Source organism: Melanostigma gelatinosum (assembly GCF_949748355.1).
Source record: "Melanostigma gelatinosum genome assembly, chromosome: 17".
Lineage (NCBI taxonomy): Eukaryota > Metazoa > Chordata > Actinopteri > Perciformes > Zoarcidae > Melanostigma > Melanostigma gelatinosum.
In genome coordinates, this window is record NC_136650.1 from 6,322,563 (window position 1) to 6,341,327 (window position 18,765).

General features: G+C 43.5%; 1 protein-coding gene across 5 annotated transcripts in view; it reads right to left on the minus strand.

Moving 5' to 3' along the window:
• Positions 1 to 999: 999 nt before the first annotated feature.
• LOC306791515 (uncharacterized protein) overlaps positions 1,000 to 18,765 on the minus strand; it is a 39,786-nt gene continuing 22,020 nt past the window's right edge. Inside the window, exons 6-18 of one of the 5 annotated variants that reach the window (XM_079288273.1) lie at positions 18,355 to 18,463; positions 17,435 to 17,539; positions 12,162 to 12,281; positions 10,967 to 11,091; positions 9,103 to 9,245; positions 8,346 to 8,587; positions 7,204 to 7,528; positions 6,218 to 6,398; positions 3,613 to 3,717; positions 3,467 to 3,517; positions 3,317 to 3,365; positions 2,979 to 3,230; positions 1,000 to 2,346 (exon numbers count right to left, since the gene is read on the minus strand). In XM_079288273.1, the coding sequence (XP_079144399.1) occupies positions 2,336 to 2,346; positions 2,979 to 3,230; positions 3,317 to 3,365; positions 3,467 to 3,517; positions 3,613 to 3,717; positions 6,218 to 6,398; positions 7,204 to 7,528; positions 8,346 to 8,587; positions 9,103 to 9,245; positions 10,967 to 11,091; positions 12,162 to 12,281; positions 17,435 to 17,539; positions 18,355 to 18,463 (1,818 nt within the window). In that variant the 3' untranslated portion in view covers positions 1,000 to 2,335. Of the gene's footprint in view, positions 2,347 to 2,978; positions 3,231 to 3,310; positions 3,366 to 3,466; positions 3,518 to 3,612; positions 3,718 to 6,217; positions 6,399 to 7,203; positions 7,529 to 8,345; positions 8,588 to 9,102; positions 9,246 to 10,966; positions 11,092 to 12,161; positions 12,282 to 17,434; positions 17,540 to 18,354; positions 18,464 to 18,765 lie in introns of all 5 variants that reach the window. The other 4 variants (XM_079288272.1, XM_079288274.1, XM_079288275.1 and 1 more) reach the window with 4 other exon arrangements.

Genomic DNA, 18,765 nt, shown 5'->3' on the forward strand with positions numbered 1-18,765 from the left:
ATTGAAATGCGGACACTCTGTGTCTCATTTAACATCTAAAACACTGTTTGTTACTTTATGCAAATCAGGTGAAATAGGGTTCACACATAGCTCTAGTCACGACCACAGGAAATGCGATTCATCAAATTGAGTGAAGACACAACAAAAACCTGCAGAGTATTTCAGGTGTCATGGCTTCATTTCTTGGTTTCTCAGTGAAGTGACCATTTGACCATTTACATATTTGTTGGAACAGCCACTCTCATGTTTGCCTTTTGTTTTGGGGTCTTGCTGTTTTATAATAGTTCTTCATATTAGATTGCCATCCTATCCCATAATGTTTCCAAAATATTTTTGTAATGTGTTCACATTACTTCCGGGAACAAGTTTAATCATCTAAATCTTAAGAGAACTGCCCCAAATTTCACAAAAGAAAAATGTCAGATTGACTCTTCATTGGGAATCAGCTGATGAAAACAGTTGTTTGAAGTGTGGGGAAATAACAGAAAGCTTGCATTAATACTGTGGCATTGAGTTTTAAAGAGATGGAATTCACTGTGGGAGGCATGGAGGGTCGAACGAAGAGGTGCAATTGCATTATGGGAAATGTAGGCTCGAGTGTTTTTGAAGCTTGATCAAAACTAGAGGTAAGAGTCAGGATAGCTCGGCCTCGGCTGCTTTAATCTTTTATTAATTAATTAATTAATGTGTCTCTCAAAATTCCACGAACTTGAAGTAAGTAAAAGCAATACTAAATTCACATACATTTTCATACATATTCACATACATTTAGTCAAAAAAAGAGTATGTGAGAAAAGACATTTTACTTTCAATGTATTAAAATATTCCCCCATCATAAGCACCCATGATGGAACAGATGGAGTACAATGGTTGTAAACGTGTCTGATTACTGGTCGTGGCGCTCACAGGTGCAGTTATTTACATCTCTTTGAAATCATCTGTGCTGCCATCTTCTGGTCCCTCTGAAGATTGTAACTGGGACAGCGAGCTCTGGACCTGCACTTAATGCTGATGTGTGTTCATTTGTTTCCCCATAAAGTCAAACAAGACGAGACCTGAGACAATGCAAAGGAGGCTGATATCACATGTATTACTTTGGATTACCGGCTGAATTCAAATTGAACTGGCAACAATAAACATTTTCAATTCAATTAGTTGTAATCTTTATTCAGTCGCTCTAAAATGAACCTTTTCTGAATTTCCTGTTAAAAAAACACAGACTGTCTGATCTTATGCCACAGTTCACGATACATAATCAGCCAAGAGTTCTTCTGGAAACAAAGACGCATGTTCAAAATTAACCACAATAAACTGAAGAATTAATTGGCCAGATTAAGATTACTGTGTAAAAAAAACCAAGACTACTTTTTCTTTCTAAAATGCTGCTATAAAAATGAAGTCATGGGCTAAATGTTTGGTGGAAATTGAATCTGTAAAGTAACTAGTAACTAAAGCTGTCAAATAAATGCAGTGGAATAAGAAGTACAATCCTTCTTTCGGAGATGTAGAGGAGTAGAAGTACTTAAGTGGCACAAAATCGAACCTGTAAACTCTACTTAATACTTGAGTAAATGTAGTACCGTCTCATGTCCGTGTGATGCAAAAGTGTCTTTACAGTTTGTTATTATACTGTAATTGTGCAGCTTTATTATAAAATCTGACTTTAATATGAATTTGCAGCATTAGTTGCTTCAAATCACTGCAGAAGGAGAGAATATCTAATGTTTGCCATTAATAATAATAATAATAATAATAATACACATAGTCCCTTTCATAAAGCTTTATTTCACAGATCCCCTGTAACAGGAGGCCTAGGCAGCCAGGCTCATTATACATTTACATACACTGTCTGTGGCCAGTCCTTACAACGCTCCCCATGTTAAATAACTCAATAGTTCAAGACGAAAACAACAACAACAGAAAACACACACACACACACACACACACAGTTCAACTTAAGATAACAATAACAATATCGCAACGACGGTAATAATAACAACCATTGTCAAATATTATGTATTTTCTAAAATTTGTTACACAGTCAGTCATTTTTAAGGTGCACCATGAAATCTGTATGTGACATTTCAATAAAACTTGACAGATGCTGCACCATACACGCGGTGGAGACAGAGAATACTTGTTGTTGCATGTTTTGTATGTTTCAGATGAGAGCTCCTCCTCGTCCTCCTGCGACAGACTGTATGACGGGAATTCAGCACGGTTCATTGTTTGTTTTGGCACACGATTTTTTTCATAAGCCGCTGCGGTGGGGCATGAATCTCATAGCTTCGAGCAGGGCCATAAGGCGCGCGTCTCCGTGGAGATGTGTGGGGACTCACAGGACCTCTGCAGGGACAGAACAACAGAGGCGAGACGAGGGGATTCTACATTAGAAGGAAACTTTCAATGCGACACAGCCTGTCTAACCTTGATCAAATTTGAGGGACGACTTTCTCGTGGCACACTCCGAGAAAGACTGCCGAGCTTGACTTATTTGATCTACAGACAGTGATTCCCAACTTTGGGTTCAGGACCCTCAAAGCGGTCCCTAAGATTAATATGAGGGGCCACATGTGTCACAGGTTGACACAAAACCATGTTAAATATTTGTATTGTCTCAGGTCTGCCATTGATTTATCTTGTTGTGAAATACTGAATATGTTCATCTGTTTAGGCTGGATGAACTCAAAAGTCCTTCAAACTTCATTCAGACTTATTATTTTAAGGAACACCGATGTAGGATTGGACCTTAAGATTGGATGTGGGCAGAAATATTCCATGAAAAGTATTTAAAAAGTATTTTATGGACCTCAGGATTCATTGATTCCAGAGAAATTTGAATATTTAACCTCCTTTATGTCCACAAAGTCTGGACCCCCCCCCCTCTCACCACGCATGCAGTAATGTTAACGCACCGTTTAATGTATGTAAGACTCTGCTGAATGATCACACTCTCATCCGGGGTCTCCTCACTGTACCTGCGACATGCTGAGGCTTCATAGGGCCTGTTTTCATCAGGAAGGGCTCTCCGCCCTCGAACACCAGGATGGGCTCGCCCACCAGCCCGCTCTGCGGCGGCGGAGGGTTTCCGCCGCTGTTCAGCTGGATGATCCCCCCGAAGTCGGCCGCCTCTCCGTTGGCCGAGACGCCGTTCTGGTGAGCGGCGGGCTGGACGCCGTTTGCGACGGGGTCGGACACGGCTGCGCCGGGACTCTGCAGGTTTCCAGCTGCTGCAGAGATATAATATTAATGAGCAGATTAATAACATGAGATATTGAGCCCTATATGGCATAGCGACTGTGACGCTCACCCTTACTGAGCTCCGGGTCCTTGCCGTTGGCCTGCGGAGAAGCTTTGACATCCTTCTGAGATGACAGAGAACAAAAAGACTTTTGTTATTTCAAAAAGTCACAGAGGAAGTTTCGATTTTATTTTTGCACGCTCGTTGAAAGGGGATCACACGAACCTTTTCTCCTGCGTCGCTCTTCCGAGTCCTCTTCATGATCTCCTCAAGGCGCTGTGCAGATCAGACAGAGAGGTCAGTTAGTTAGATGTGTTTTTTGTCCTGGGATGAACTCCAGTACTGCGAAGTTGTTGTTTTTTCCTCCTCACCTTCTTCCTCTCCAGCCGCTCCTGCTCCTCTTTCTGGAAGTGTTTCTCCCTCTCCAGGCGCTGACGCTCGGCCTCCTCGCGAGCTTTGGCATCAGCCTCCTCCCTCTGAAATAAAGAAGACGACAAAAACACGAACGTGAAGCTGAGGAAAGTAACACATTCAGACTAAATACAAAAGATCTATTAGCTACGGAAAAAAAGTCCCACGTGCAGCTACAAAAACACAAGAAGCAGCAGGCTGTTCATCATATTGACACCACTTTATGGAAATGTTCTGTGACACGTCAGATGCTCTGGTGTTGATTCCCGCAGAGAATCACAGCTGAATATGTAAATGACGAGCTCAATGGTGCAAATGTCCCCAAAAGCACCTAAAACTGCATTTTTATAGATCTTATTTCAGTTGTATTTCTGTGGTTTGTGGTTAGAGATGTAAATAGAGCATCAATGGCCTTCAATGTCAGTGTCAACCACAGTTCCACTGTATTCGTTGTCGTGTATTTTCATGTTTTTCTTGTGAGACATGAACAAGTACAGATTGTGCAAACACATTTTCCCTCCAGGGACAATGAAGTCTATCTGTCTGTATCATAGAAATGCATGTGTAAATGAGTCCTTTCCATAATCTTGTCAGTGGCAAAAAGAAGTGGCCGTACATTGACAATACTGGACCAAATACCAAAGTTACCCTTTAAGTAAAGGATCTGAATATGTTTTAAAACACCACTGGTGATCACATCGTGTGTGTGTGTGAGTGTGTGTGTGTGTGTGTGTGTGTGTGTGTGTGTGTGTGTGTGTGTGTGTGTGTGTGTACTGCCACGTAGAACAACTCCTGACCACCGGGGGGCAGCACATGCTCAGTGTGTTCAGGCCAGAGTTGGTATTATATGAGCAAATCCATTACTTGCTCCACTGGGTATTTAGATTCAGCACCAAACAAACAGATGTATTGAAGTGAGCAATGAAAACAAGAGTTATGATGTGTGCATAAATCACGTACGTCGACTTTTAAAACCGTTTTTAAAATGTGCTATTTTCACACCCTTTAAACTGATGACTGACTTTTGACTGCAGCAATTGAGCTGTGGACACAAAATCTTAAATAGTCACGCACATTTTTTCGATTCCGTTGGAGAGAGAGAGAGCTCTTAAAAGATACGAGGCCACTCTGGTCTGGAGCTGTCAGGGTGGAACAACGGTCCGATTGAAGGCGAAGGAGCGGAGCGGGCCGAGCCGCTGCTTATCCGACTATCAGCCCACTGCAGAGCCAAGTGTACGAAACGGGGGCAACACAGGCCTGTCACTATCTCCCCGATCACAATGGCTCCCCTCAGCCTGCGCTCATCACCATTATGGAGGTCACCAGCTGGCATCTGCCCGGGCCAGACGAGGGGCCTCTGACTAACTGGGCGCACGAATCGTCCGTGACAGCAGCACATATTCTCCTCCTTTAATCTGCCCAGATGCCAGACAGCGAGTCAGTCAGTCAGTCAGGGGGTGATGCCCGATGTTTGGGCTCACGTACAGTATCAACCCCCCACCCCCCCGACAGCTCAGGCATCCTCGTATGCATTAATCTGCCCAGATGGTAAATGGGTTTAGTGTATGCGGGGGATGTGGAAAATTAGAGGGGTTTCAGTGCATTCAGTATTTACAGTAAACCTGAACCCATCATTTGCCTCAGTGATGAAGTGTCGGGCCTGGTTAGCTTGGGTTGAGGGTTTGATTCCCACAAGACACCACAAAGTTGGCTCAAGGAAACTGAGGAATTGAGGATTTTAAAGTAATCTTTGACTGAAGTCATGGGGTTCTGAGGCGTTCTGTTTATTCACGATCTTATCCAGTCAAAAATGGTGAACCTTTTAGCAAACTGTTGATTTTTTACACATCCGGCTGTTAAAGATTTTTAAATTGAAATTTTCTAAATCGTGGATTACAGGTGGGCTAAGCGCAGGTTTATATTTGTTGTCATTCTCTCTATATGTGACGTCGTGAAGCAACGTGGGATCATGGGAATTGTTGTCTTCATTGCGGTCAGAAAAAAACGCAAAAATCAACGTTTCTCCGACGCTGTTTAGTGGACAGAGGACGTCCCGGCGGGGCTGCGAGCCGCACTGCTAACACTTGCTCAGGTTGTTTCTCTGATAACTTAAGATCCAGACGTCTGATGACTAAAATTCTTCCTCTGGTTAAAATATATACCTGTAGTTTAAAAGTACCAAGATCTAAAAGAAACGTCAATTTTTGCCATTTTCTGTCAGACAACCCCATAGCTGGAGGGTATGAGACGCAATTGACATGGGACCAAATTAAAAGGATCGCTACCTTGAATAAAATTACGGATATCTCTAAGTTTGAAAATTGTTGGAAATATTTGGGATAATGTAAGTACACAACTCAACTAAATATATGACATAGGTCTAGTCGTTTTCAGACATTTTGGCGTGGAAAAGTTACATATTATACCTTTAAATGCAGGTAGATGTTTTATTATTATTTAGGCCAAGTAAGAAGGCAGTTTTAGTGCACATGGGTAAAAATCAGATGAGGAATAACATGCTTGTAAGATGTAGAGAAGTCTGCAGTGTGCTCCCTGGTCACTGACCTGTTTCTGCAGCCTCTCGTTCTCCTCCTGCTCGGCCACGGCTCTCTCCTGCGCCTCCTTCACCTCCTGAGCTTGCTGGGCTTCGTCCCTGATACGCTGCTGCTCAGCCATGAATCGGGCCTCCTCCTCCCTGCGCTTCCTCTCCTCTGCATCCCGGACCATCGCCTCCTCCCGGAGGATCCTGAGAAGACGTGTCCGTGTTACATATACAGCGTGCACACATGTTATGTATCCGGACAAAGATCAGCTGTCTGCAGGGTTATAAATCCTCAGTTTCTCCCATATTTCTGAGAAGTCATTCTTCAGAACCTGAGGCTAAGACAAGCGTACAGTCATCCCGTGGTGTGACACATACAGTCGCACGCCCGAGGCCACTAAACTGATTAAAAACATCAAAAATTGTCCTTCTTTGAACTTTTAAGCAAAAACACGTTGGTAACGCTTTGATTTATTTATTTTTGGATCTAATAATTTTGTAGGAGCGATGTCATTTGGTCATAAATACAGTAATGATACAAGTATATTCATAGGTACTAAAATACAACTTATTTTTAACTTTTCTTTAGCAGCAGGTCGGCTGAACATTAAAAAATGGATCAAATGGTCTCTTATATAATAAATGACGACAACAAAGATTCAAAGTAATGAGTGGTGAGCATTCATTTTATTTGTTTATTTATTTGGGTTCAAATGGAGCAATTCTTGAACGGAAGTTAGCTTTTTTCCCCTGCAATCGCTGCCAAATTACATAGAAATAATTCGGAATTTAAGGACTAAAATCGACAATTTGTTTGTCAGAAATATTGTAGCAAGGTAACTACTTCCCTCACAATGTCACGCAATGCAATGCAAGTTTAGAAGGTGTGTTTTTTTGTATTGCAATACTGTTGTGTTGAATTACATCATGTTGGAAGGTGTCATTTTGAACGTTCTGTCTCAAGATAACGTTTCATTTCATAAGAACTCAAAGTCAGAATGTAACTGACCTGTTCCTGTGCTCCTGCTCCAGACGCTCCTGCTCCTCTCTCTCCCGCTGCTCCCGGGCTTGCCTGCGTTTCTCCGCCAGGATGCGAGCAGCCTTCTCCGGGTCGTTGGTGCCAGCCGACGGCCTGCTGGCCGGTGCGGCCGAGCCGGTGGCGGAGGCAGCAGCTGCGGCGACGGGTGCAACAGAAGAAGCAGGCTTACCGGTGGCGGCTGCAGCCGGCTCTACGTTTGGAGCAGCTGGAGTTGCCTCAGATGCAACCGCCGGGCTGAGGGAAGGAGGTGTAAGCGGTGCAGAGGACACCACGATGGCAGGAAGACTACTGGAGTCTATGAGAGGGAGGACGAAGAGAGGGCAGCTGGTGATTATGTTTCTAAAAACACAATAGTAAGAAAGCAAACATCTGTTTATAAATCATCTGAAGAATGAGATGACGGGAAAGTCACTGTTCATTACGGAGCTTTGATTCAACATAGACTTTTTATTTTAAATAAAATGAAATGAAATTTATAAAAAAAAGAGAAAAGAAAAGAGAGGCCCTGCCCGTCATGACACACTGACAGTTTGGTAAAACCTGTGGAGAGTTTTTCCGCAGTGGAAACTTGTGAAATATGAGAGAAATATGAATAAAGCAACTCATATATTTTGGCAGGAAGAACAGATGACTTTTCCAGATCCTACAGTCATGTCAAGTTTTACTTGACATCACAATGATTCATACAGTAACCATCAATACCACTGTGGTGGTCTGATTTTTGTCATGCTGTATTTTTATTTTCTTTATTTTTTTAAAAATTCTGTTCGATTTCACTGTTTTATATGGAAAAAAAGAATTGCTCAATATCAGGGAACATAATAGTTACCTGCTTAATCTATATACTGTGACATAAACGTGATCCTGCTAATAATCCAGAACTAAATTGGGACTTGTAATAATAAGAAAAGACATGTTTTTGTTTCTGGGAACTATAAAGTTCAACCTGGATGATGCTGATGATCACGACCGCACGTCTGCCTGTACTGTAACTGAAAAAGCGACGCTCCAGGTGACGCCTGCAGATATTCCCCATGTTATCCTGCTCTTTGGATGGATACCTCGAGGTCACCTTGAAGCCTGGATATGGTCTCCGTGGCAACCAGACTTACTCTTTTTCTCCTCTGGAGCGCCGGGATGCTGGGGTTCGTGGCGCGTTTCCACGGCGACCGCGCCGACCGTCTGGGGCTGCACCCTGGCGGGCGTCTGGTCTCGTTTGGGTCGGGTCTTGGTGCCAGAGGGAGGAGTCTTCTTGCACGTCGGGGTCTTGGAGGCCACTGCCGGCACCAGGGGGGACAGGGGCCGACTTTTGGGGGCGGCGGGTGACGGAGGTCTGTTTTTGGGCTTCGGGGTGCTGATGAGAAGAGAGGAGGTGGAGAAGGAGGTGAAACATTAGTCAAAGAGAGAGCTGGCGGCATAGGCGATCAGCTTTCATGGCAGTGTAGCGAAAGGTAATGAGGTTGCCAGTGCACCAGATAAAGCTCATAACTAGGTCATGTGGAAGATATGAGTGACTCCATCTGAAACTCCACGATTCTTTGGCTGCAGGGGAGTGTAACCTGAGAGGAAGGGAGGCAGGGAGACGTCTTTTCTCCCCTGTGCATCGGTCTAACACTAACAGACCTGCTGTTGGCTGACTGAACAGAGTCCGGCAGAGTCCCTTTCAGTACCGGTAGTTCGATTATAGCACCCTGGACCATCTGTGAGACATTAACCTGCTCCGAGGATAAAACACCAGAACACATGAGCTCCCTCTCTCTCTCAGCCTCTCTCCTGCTTTAACTAAGTCCACAGTACAGCAAACATTTTCCAGTTGAATTATGGGATCCATTGGTCTTCAGAGCTGGCACAAGGCAGCTTGTACGATACCTGATCTCCGGCCTGGATCTCTGGCTCGTGGTGGTAAGTGACGTCGTCTGTCTCTTCTTTGGCACTTTGTCTTTTGTGAGCGAGTTCTTCTCTTTTTCATTCTCCCTCTCCTTGTCTTTCTTCTCTTTCTTCTTTTTGTCCGCCTTGAAGGAAGACGTTACACAATTAAGCAGTCATCACCTCAGGCCGAGGCGGATCTATACACTGTGTCTGAGACGAAGGCCTTTTGTTAAATGTCTGTATAGAGGCTCCTTCAAAAACAACATTTCAGACTGGCAGCTTGTTTCCATTGCACGTGCTATTTCATCAATGAATGGTGAAGTTATGTTCATTTAAATCTGCCTTTTTTTTCTCCACGTGGTGGCAGTCTGACAAGCCCTTAAACCTTCATTGACATATAACCATCTAAAGATGGTGAACGTGTTACTGCAGCAAACAGAGGGACATTCTCATTCTTATTCTTAGAATTGTATTTGTGTCCACATATGTAAGTCCAACATTCACTCTGTTTCAGCTCTGTTTTTGGTCTCCACCACCTCCTGAGGGACATATTTGTCTCTGTAGTTGCTAAATGCTCAACTGTGTTCGCCAGCTAGTCTCGACCGGTGTCTCTCTGCTGTTTGGTGCTATAGTGCAGTGGTCCCCAACCACCGGGCCGCGGACCGGTACCGGGCCGTGGATCATTTGGTACCGGGCCGCACAGAAAGAATAAATATTATATTATTTCCGTTTTATTGATTATCAGAGTCTGAAAGAAGTTTTATTTTGAAAAATTACCGGATTCTCTCGCAATTTCATCCGCCTGTGTCTCTTGACAAGACGCTTGTCTCTGTAACGTGATACGTTACCTCAAAAATTAAGCCCGCAAGCTCGTGAAAATGAGTAAAACACTTTTGGAGAGCTTCTTTGCAAAGAGAAAAGGTCACTAAGGAGACAGAAGAAGAGCTACAACTTCCAAGAAGGCTTCATTTAACAGACAATATCAGGACTCTAATTAAATATCAGGAGTAATTCTGACGCGCTAAACCTGCTCTGCAGAATATGTGGAGACATTGGAAGATCAGCTGCTGGAGATTGTAAATGACGGTGGCCTTAAAAGTATGTTTGAGACAACAACTCTGCTGGTGTTATCAAGGCTGAATATCCTGAGATCGCCACTAAAGCACTGAAAACCCTGCTTCCATTTCACACATCCTCTTTGTGAAGCGGGATGTTCTGCAGTGACGGCAATCAAAATAAAACGGAGTAGACTGGACATCAGGAACAGACTTCGGGTGTCAGTGTCTCCATTACTCCAGATGGGACCGTCTCGTTGCAGAGAAACAAGCTCAGGGCTCCACTGATTCAGCGTTATTGTGAGTTGCATTTATTTATGCATTTTATATTTGTTTTCATGCCGATCGTATCATTTTATTTCGTCGTGTTTTCCCGCCACACCTTGAAGGCCGGTCCGTGAAAATATTGTCTTACATGAAACCGGTCCGTGGTGCAAAAAAGGTTGGGGACTATAGTGTACGGCGTCTTTTTAAAGATGTCTTTCTCTGTAAACGGCTCCCATGAAAGCGGTGAGAGTGAAACAGTGAAGTTGTGAAAAAACCAAAACAATGAGCGAAAAGATGCTAAAATATCGGGTGATAATTCTCTGTGCGTTTGTCACTCCGAGCGACACCTTTCACATTAAACTCATATGACCCACTGTTTATGTGAAGCATTGATTACATTCATTTAGGTTTCTATGTCCGTCTAAACACTATTTCACGATCATGATTTCACCAGAAAATGTTAAATGTGTCCTGACTGTTTGTTTTTGGGGGCCTGAAAGATCCAAACATGATGTACGTGAGAGGTCAACATGTTTGCCTACCGGCGTGGAGTTTCGCCGGCGTTGGCGCTGGGTGATGTCCGGCGTGCTGGCGGAGGAGAGCCTCCAGCGCTCGGCGTTCTGGTGCGGGTGGTGATGGGAGCTGGCGTTCAGCGGGCTGGCGGAGACTGAATGGGAGCAGTGGTGAGAGTCTGAGTAACACATGAACATGCAGAGAGCGGCAGCGGGGGCCGATTGTCAGGGGCCCCACACCCACACACATACATACACACACACACACACACACACACACACACAGTCATACCCCATGCAGAGGGATAATAAAAAGCCTCTCAGTGAGGACACACCAGGCTATGAGACAATGACTGATTATTTATTGTTAGCCTTTTGTAGCTTTATTCTGAATATCTTTACGTTTTGGACTCTTGCTTTTTCACCATGTTTTTAACCGTTTTAGCCAAAACAATAAATCGATTAATCCAGCAAATAAGTGACAGATTAACTTAAATCGATGATAATTGTTAATACCAGCTTTATCTTCACGCAAACCAAATATCACCACAGGGTGTCATGTACACATATGAATTCATATAGATAAAGAGAGACAGAGTAAGATAGAGGAGAGAGGACAAAGACTGAAACAAGTTATCCACAAGAGGGAGCGGAGAAGCTTCTACAACGTGAAACTTTGATCGGGATTGTTGAATTTCCAAGCAATTTCAAGGCGGGATCTGAAAAAGTCTGGTGAGCATTTCTCGGATTTTCTTACATTTAAGTATAAATACCACTGCGAGTTCATTTTAACAGTTCTTCCTCAACATTTTAAGGACTTCAAAGTCCAGAGAAGTGCTCGGAAAGAAAGTAAAAATTTCAAGATTTCATGATAACTGTACAAATGGCTGCTGATGAAGGTCATGTGATGTGATGGAAAGCTCCAGAACAGCTACTACATGGACCTCGTGGTGTTTTTCAATCGAGCCAAATGTACTCACAGATAAAGACAGAAATAGCAGGATAGAGCGGGGGGGGGGGGGGGGGGGTAAAAGAAAAAGCGAGAAGAGTGATGAAAGATTTAGATCTGGACGTTTTGGGTCAAATTAACTTTTCCTTTACATAAAACATCCTAAAACAGAGCAGCATTCCTCCCTCCCTGCACACTCCAGTGATGTGCAGAAAGACAAAAACGGGAGGGCGGGGTACATTGAGTAGAAACATCCAGATGTGGTCTCACACTCACAGGAGTCGCTGTTGTTGAGGAGGGTGGCGGCGCTGCGACTGCGGGCCAGGAAGGACAGCGTCGGCGTCATGAGCCGCTCCACGATCCGGCTCTCCCAGGGGCTCAGACGCAGGCTGCGGGCTGACATAAGAGGACGCCGTCAGTGTCGGTTACTGCCGGAGCTGCACCACATAGGTACTCGCCACTAAAACACATCTCCGGCACACTGCCGCAGGGGTGAACACAACCTTGACGTGTGGCGCTCCTCATTGATGACACTGCAGCACATCCTCTCTTCACACACACACACACACACACACACACACTGAACACACACTGTCTTCATCTGAGGCAGAGGGAAGTTTTACGCTGCATTCATGTGCTGCTGGAAGTTGGTAAGTCTGAGGAAATGTTGCCAGGTTATGACTAAAGCATCTAATTTAATCTTTGATAGTGGCAAATGAACACTCGTATTACTTATGTTTATCTAGCCAAACACACCTGCACTTAAAAAAAAAGAAGGAAAAAGGCGATAAACTGCACGTGTCTTCTGGGTTTTGATTTTTCTTTTTTGTCAAAATTGATTAAAAAGCAGAATTGCTTGGAATACATAGATCTTGATTTGTGATTCAGACATCAGGAGGTGGAGCCAAGCAGCCAAAATGTTTTTTTAGAAGTGAACCAAGTGGCAAACTTGAGAGGCAGAAAAAGCTAGGACATTATTTGTTTCTATTTATATGAAGGTTGGCAGAAAACGATCTATCTTACATACAGGAGTAATGTACTTGCCAGAGGCTAGCAGGCCTCGCTTGACCATTAAATGTCGGTTATTACGTTTAGGAAAAGATCAAGGTTTAGGTTCCAATAACGTTACGTAAGTAAGTAAAGACTTTTACGCACAACTCAAACTCCAGTCTGCCAATCAGAGACTCTCAGACTCAAAGATACGATGAATGAGTGAACGTTGGCCCTCACGCCACACAGTACCAGACATCAGATAACAACACACAGCGGAACAAACCCAAGTTAATTTCATTACTTACCACTCAAAATCACAATCACGTAAAAGCCTCGACCCCAGTCAAACCCGATGCAGTGCAAAGTCAGTTTCTGACTGTGAGTTCAGCATTAGCACAACACACACTGCTCTGACTTTAACACCATCATGGTGTAATCGTGTTAATCTAACTTTTAGTGAGTGTCATGTGATGTCAATTTATAGTCAAATGTGTTGTAATGACGGGTGGAAACACACAGACCAATACATCATTCTCTCATGAGTAAAGCAAACTTAATGTCAGAGAATCAAGTTGCTTTTAGTCGGAGGTTGGCACCATCTTTTATTCCGGCGGAATCAAATCAGTCTTGTTGGAAACCAGAGATGCCTGTGTGTGACTTTTATAAAGCGCAAATACTAGAAAACCCCCAAAAGGGAGCAGACGGAGAAAGAGACGATGAATGACGCAGAGTGACAGTTCAGATTTAGAGACTCTTCACACAGAATATCACGTAGCGACGCTCAAAACTCCTTCAGCAGAAACTGAAATAAAGAAACAAACGTTTGAAGCACTTTCCCTCGAATAATTTAAACTTAGAACCTGCAGACAGCACAGGGAAGTAGTACATTTGTAGTACTGTTTTGAGTTTGAGGTACTTTGCTCCAGTATTTATCATTTAAATCTACTTTGTACTTGATTTATTCTTATTTTATTTCTTTAAAAGCTTTAGTTACTCGTTGTGTTGCTGATTAAGAATTAACATGCTGAACATATGTTTCTAAAATAAGATCCATTTTAGTTTAAATGAGTAATAATATTCTAATAGCATAATAACACTGACAGCTGTAATTAGGCTGCACAAGTATTTTTTACTTTTTATACTTATGTACATATTGAAATGATACAAAGGTCTTTTACTTGAGAGTATTTGACTTATATAGAAGCTCCACCATATATATATATGATTTGACTTTTGGGGAAATTCCCTCATTTGCTTTCTTGCCAAGAGTTAAGAAATGTAAATTAAATTTGTCATATCGCTACTGTAAATATTAAGCTACAAGTAGCAAGCTAGTGTTTATGCTAAGCTAACACTGGACACAGACTCCAGGAATTTGCTGCTGAGAAACAACAACTTGTCCTTTTAACACTTCTCTTTTATGCACATTAAACAAACGATTAACGAGTTAATTGGTGAGCTTCAGAGGTGCTGGAGGACAGATTTGGTTACGTTTTTGACGAAGACAGGGCTAGCTGTTTCCAGTCTTTATGCTAAGCTAAGCTAACTGGTTGCTGCCGTACAAACATGAGAGTGGTATCAATCCTCTCCCCAACATGTTGAACTATTCCTTTCAGTAAAAGTTCTTCTTTTTCCACCACCGCTCGGTAACGTGACATTAGTAAGTGTTACGTTTGATCCTGAGTAAACAGCCTGTAGGTTTTGTTCTCTTTGACTGTCCTGCTCCTTTAAAACAGTGCAGAAACAACAGAAACCACGCGAGTGCGCATGAGACAACAACTTAGAGGTGGACACAGAATGCACCGCCTCAACATGAGAGCTGATGCATGACAGCAGATCATCACGGTTTCCCTGTCTCTCGTGACAAAAGCAGACAACATGCTGTGCAAAGATGTATTTTTAGTGACAACTCGAACCGTGTGTACTGCTTCTTCTCAACGCTCTATTGCGGCGTAGCACTCTGTTGGTATGCATGACACCTACAAACACGTACCACAGAAAACACATGAGAGTCGTGCAATCACACCAGCACGAGTTTTATCTTTTTTACGTGCTTTACATGAACATGTCGCAGACTGGCCCTTCTTACGCAGCATTCACCTCTGCTGTACGTTGGGCCGGTCATTTTCACAACATGTTTTATGACTAACTGATAACTCGACTACCTCCCGTCGCTAGGCAACAGTGGTTTCCCCCTCCTCCCCCACGTCTTCCTCCAATGCGGCAAGAGGAGGCTGAGCTGTGCTGCTGCCTGGTGATGGACTGTTCACCGGCAGGTAGATTGATGCCCCCCCCCCCCCCCCACCACCACCACCACAATATTACTGGTACTCTGTTGCAGAGCACCTCCAACAAAGGCCAGAAACACGAGCTCCGATATCGACTCAATCGATTCAGCTCCAAATTGTCCGTTCATCTTCCAGCAGTATCGGAGCATCCGTGTTATTAGTGATTTATCAAGCATGGAAATCTGAATCTCCGAGAGCCGAACTGCTGATTGCACTGTGGGTGATACGATCGGTAATGGCACACGTTATGAGGCGTGACGAATCTGTGATGAAGACAGTGCTGCTTGTGTACATGTGGAAACTCGGGAGTCTGATACAATGAGTTTAATGTAACAAGATCATTTAAATATGTATCACAGCACGACAGAGCGCTGCGGCCGCCATGACAACAAAAAAACATCCGCTCAGTTTCTTGGTATAATGTGAGAAGGTTTTTGTTTTGACGAAATCCTTTTTGTGAAATAACAAGATATTTTTCATGTTGTTTTGACTTTTTTTTTTCGTCTTTAGTACATACAGTAGGCTGGCGAGGGCAGATGGTTTGTTAAGTTAAATACGTAAGTCTTCGCAGCTCGACTCATTGATCCTTTACCTGACTGAGGTTTGCACAAGTTAGAATCTTTGTCGCCAAAGGCACTGAAAGATCAGCAGCCTCCACAGATCACTGTATAAAATGCTTGTGATTCCACCAGACTTGTGTTTCAGAAGTGTGCTGTGTATTGATAAATCCATGGCGCTGTCCGTGGTGCTGAAGCAGCAGACGGATTTGTAATTGGGACTTACGACTTTCCGTCTCACCTGTTAAAAATGAAAAATGTTGCCTACTGAGTACATACCACATTTTTCTGGTCTTACAAGACATTTCACTTTATCTTATATACCGTATCTTATTTATTGTATCTTACATATATACATAACCTGTTAAAATAACATATGGAAGTTTTTAGCCACGCTTTTAGCGGTGCGGCTCTAAGGATGTAGGTTCGTCGGTCAATTGTCATGAAATGTTGTAAAAACCTTCAGGTTCCCCAGAGGATGAATCCTAATGACTTTGGTTGATCCTCTACCTCTAGCGCCACCATGAGGTTAACATTCGCCGTTTTGAGTAAATGTCTCAAAATTGGATAGTTTGTTAAGTACTTTGGTTTATAACTGAAAGCAAGACTGTGCAATTTTGGAAAGAAGCAATGATACAATTATTCTCTTACAAATGAAATGATAAATTCATACGTGATAAAACGCATCACATTATCCTGTAACTATGTGGCATGTGACCACAGTGACCACTGGTGTTCAGCAATAGTTACAGCGTCTCGGCTACAGTTGGCTTGTTAACACAATAGACTAAGATGGTGAACATCATGCCGACCTAAAATCAACATGTTAGCATAGTTAGAGTCTTTTAGCACGCTGACGTTAGCATTTAGAACAAAGTAGCCGTTAGCATGGCTGTACACACTTTAACTTGTCATAACAACATGCCAACTTATTCTGTTATGATGATAAACCTAATTTTAAACCAATGTTGCTTTTGTGTAATTACGGAAAGTTCATGATTCAACAAGTTTCTTGGAAAAGCAAAATTACTTTTGGAATTTAAAAACAAATGTGTCACATAAAAATGATCTTATTAAAGGATTGTGTTACAAAGAAAGATTTAACAAGAAACTGAGCAAATATGCTTTTGTCATGGCGGCAGCAATGCGCTGCTGTAAATAACTACTGAAGCAAAAGAGGTTTAATCTCCATGGAAACAGGCTGTATGTCTACATAAAACCACCAAAATATAATACAATACATGTGCATTTAGTTGCTCTTCTTTCATTTGCAACAGTCGCACTATAATATCCACCACCACCACACCAAACCACCAACAGTAAAGTGGAGGGGTGCAACCAATAAAGACAAGATGTGAACAGAAACACACATATCACAAAATATGGTGATGTCGTGGTGAAAGGGAGGCTGATCAAAAATGCAGAGGAGACTCAAATCAATGACAACCATCAACTGAAATCAAAAACCACGATGCATACGAGACCGAGAGCGTGACAAGCGAGGGGGGGAGTAGGTGGTAAATGACCAGTCACCAAGCACAGGCAGGCAGGCAGGCCACCAGAGACGACAGTTATAATAGTAAAAGAAGAAAACCAAAAAAAAAACAGATTAGGGTAAGAGGAGTGGGGGGGGGGTCAGAGAGGGGGATGAATAGGAGGGGAGAGGGGAGAGGAAGAGGCCTGGTGGACATTGACGCCGGGTCGTCCTTACTTCTGTTGGGGGAGTTCCAGAGCGTGGCAGAGGACTTGGACAGCCTGCTGTTAATGACAGGGTCCACCTGTCTCGGCAAGTTGACCGTGGAGGCCGAGCATCTGCCTGCACCGGAGAGAACGCAACAGACAACAACTGTTCACAAGGCGGCTGGGGTGCAGGCGGGCCCGGCTGAGGACTGATAAGAGATGGGGGGGGGCTGCCGACTCCCCTCGGTCTGGATCTGGAGGAGATCAGGGACTCACCATTCTCTGAGGTTCTCATTAAGAACATCAAGGAAGAGATTAATCTGGACTCAGACTTGGAGGGGGGGAAATGGGGAGGAACTTTGAGGAAAGCGTGGGAAGGGTGTGGTAAAGTCAGAAATCACATAACTACTTTACCCGCTGCAAGAAATCAGCATCGCACACACACACACACGTTCACACACACATTCAGATTCTTTCACACTCTGAAGGAGAGAAACTTGTCTTGACCTCCGTGTCACGGGTCCAAAAGAGGCCGCCCGTCACGTGTTTCTACGGTCTAAAAAAGGGGAAGAAGCTCACAGCTCTCTGAAAAACGCCGTTCACACTGCTGATCTAATGAAACACGTTCATGACAGCTACCTTGCTGCTCAGCTCTCCGCCTCTGCGATCACGTTTAAACTGGAACTCAAAACCCATTTCTGCCTCAAAGAAAACAGAGACATTCTACTGAGGAATTACAAAGGTTTAAGTTACTGAATAAGGCCATCTGCCACTGGTACCCCACCTTTTTATGACCGTTCAGAAGTTATTTCCTTGAATTGCATCAGTTGGACCAGTGAGTCACAGTCTGTGCAGCGTTGCTCAATGTGAAGTTTGGAGTTACAGTGAGGATGTGATATATTCTTTTCTTCGCCAGAGTTTCCATGGGATTGTGGTCTATTTGAAACTCACTTTCTCTGCGGGAGGTCTGGTTGAGTCCGCCCGCCCAGGACCACCTCTGCTGGCGGATCTCGGCCCACGTCTTCTTTGTCGACCTCTTGATTGCTGACTCATATCTCGCCTGGAGGGACCACGCAGTCAAAACAGAGTCACAAACTCACACTCATAAGTTCGTTGGACAGTGTAAAGGAACAGTAAAGACATCTTGGGAAATACGCTGACTGGCTTTCTTGTGGCGACCACTGTAAATGTGAAGCTACAGCCAGCAGCCGGTTAGCTTAGCATAAAGACTATAGGGAGAACCAGCTAGCCTGGCATTGGTCAATGGTATCAAATTCCACCTACCAGCAACTTTAAAGCTTGCTAATTAACATATAACGTTTGTTTAATCCGTACAAAAACAACATGTTGTGGTTTTATGGG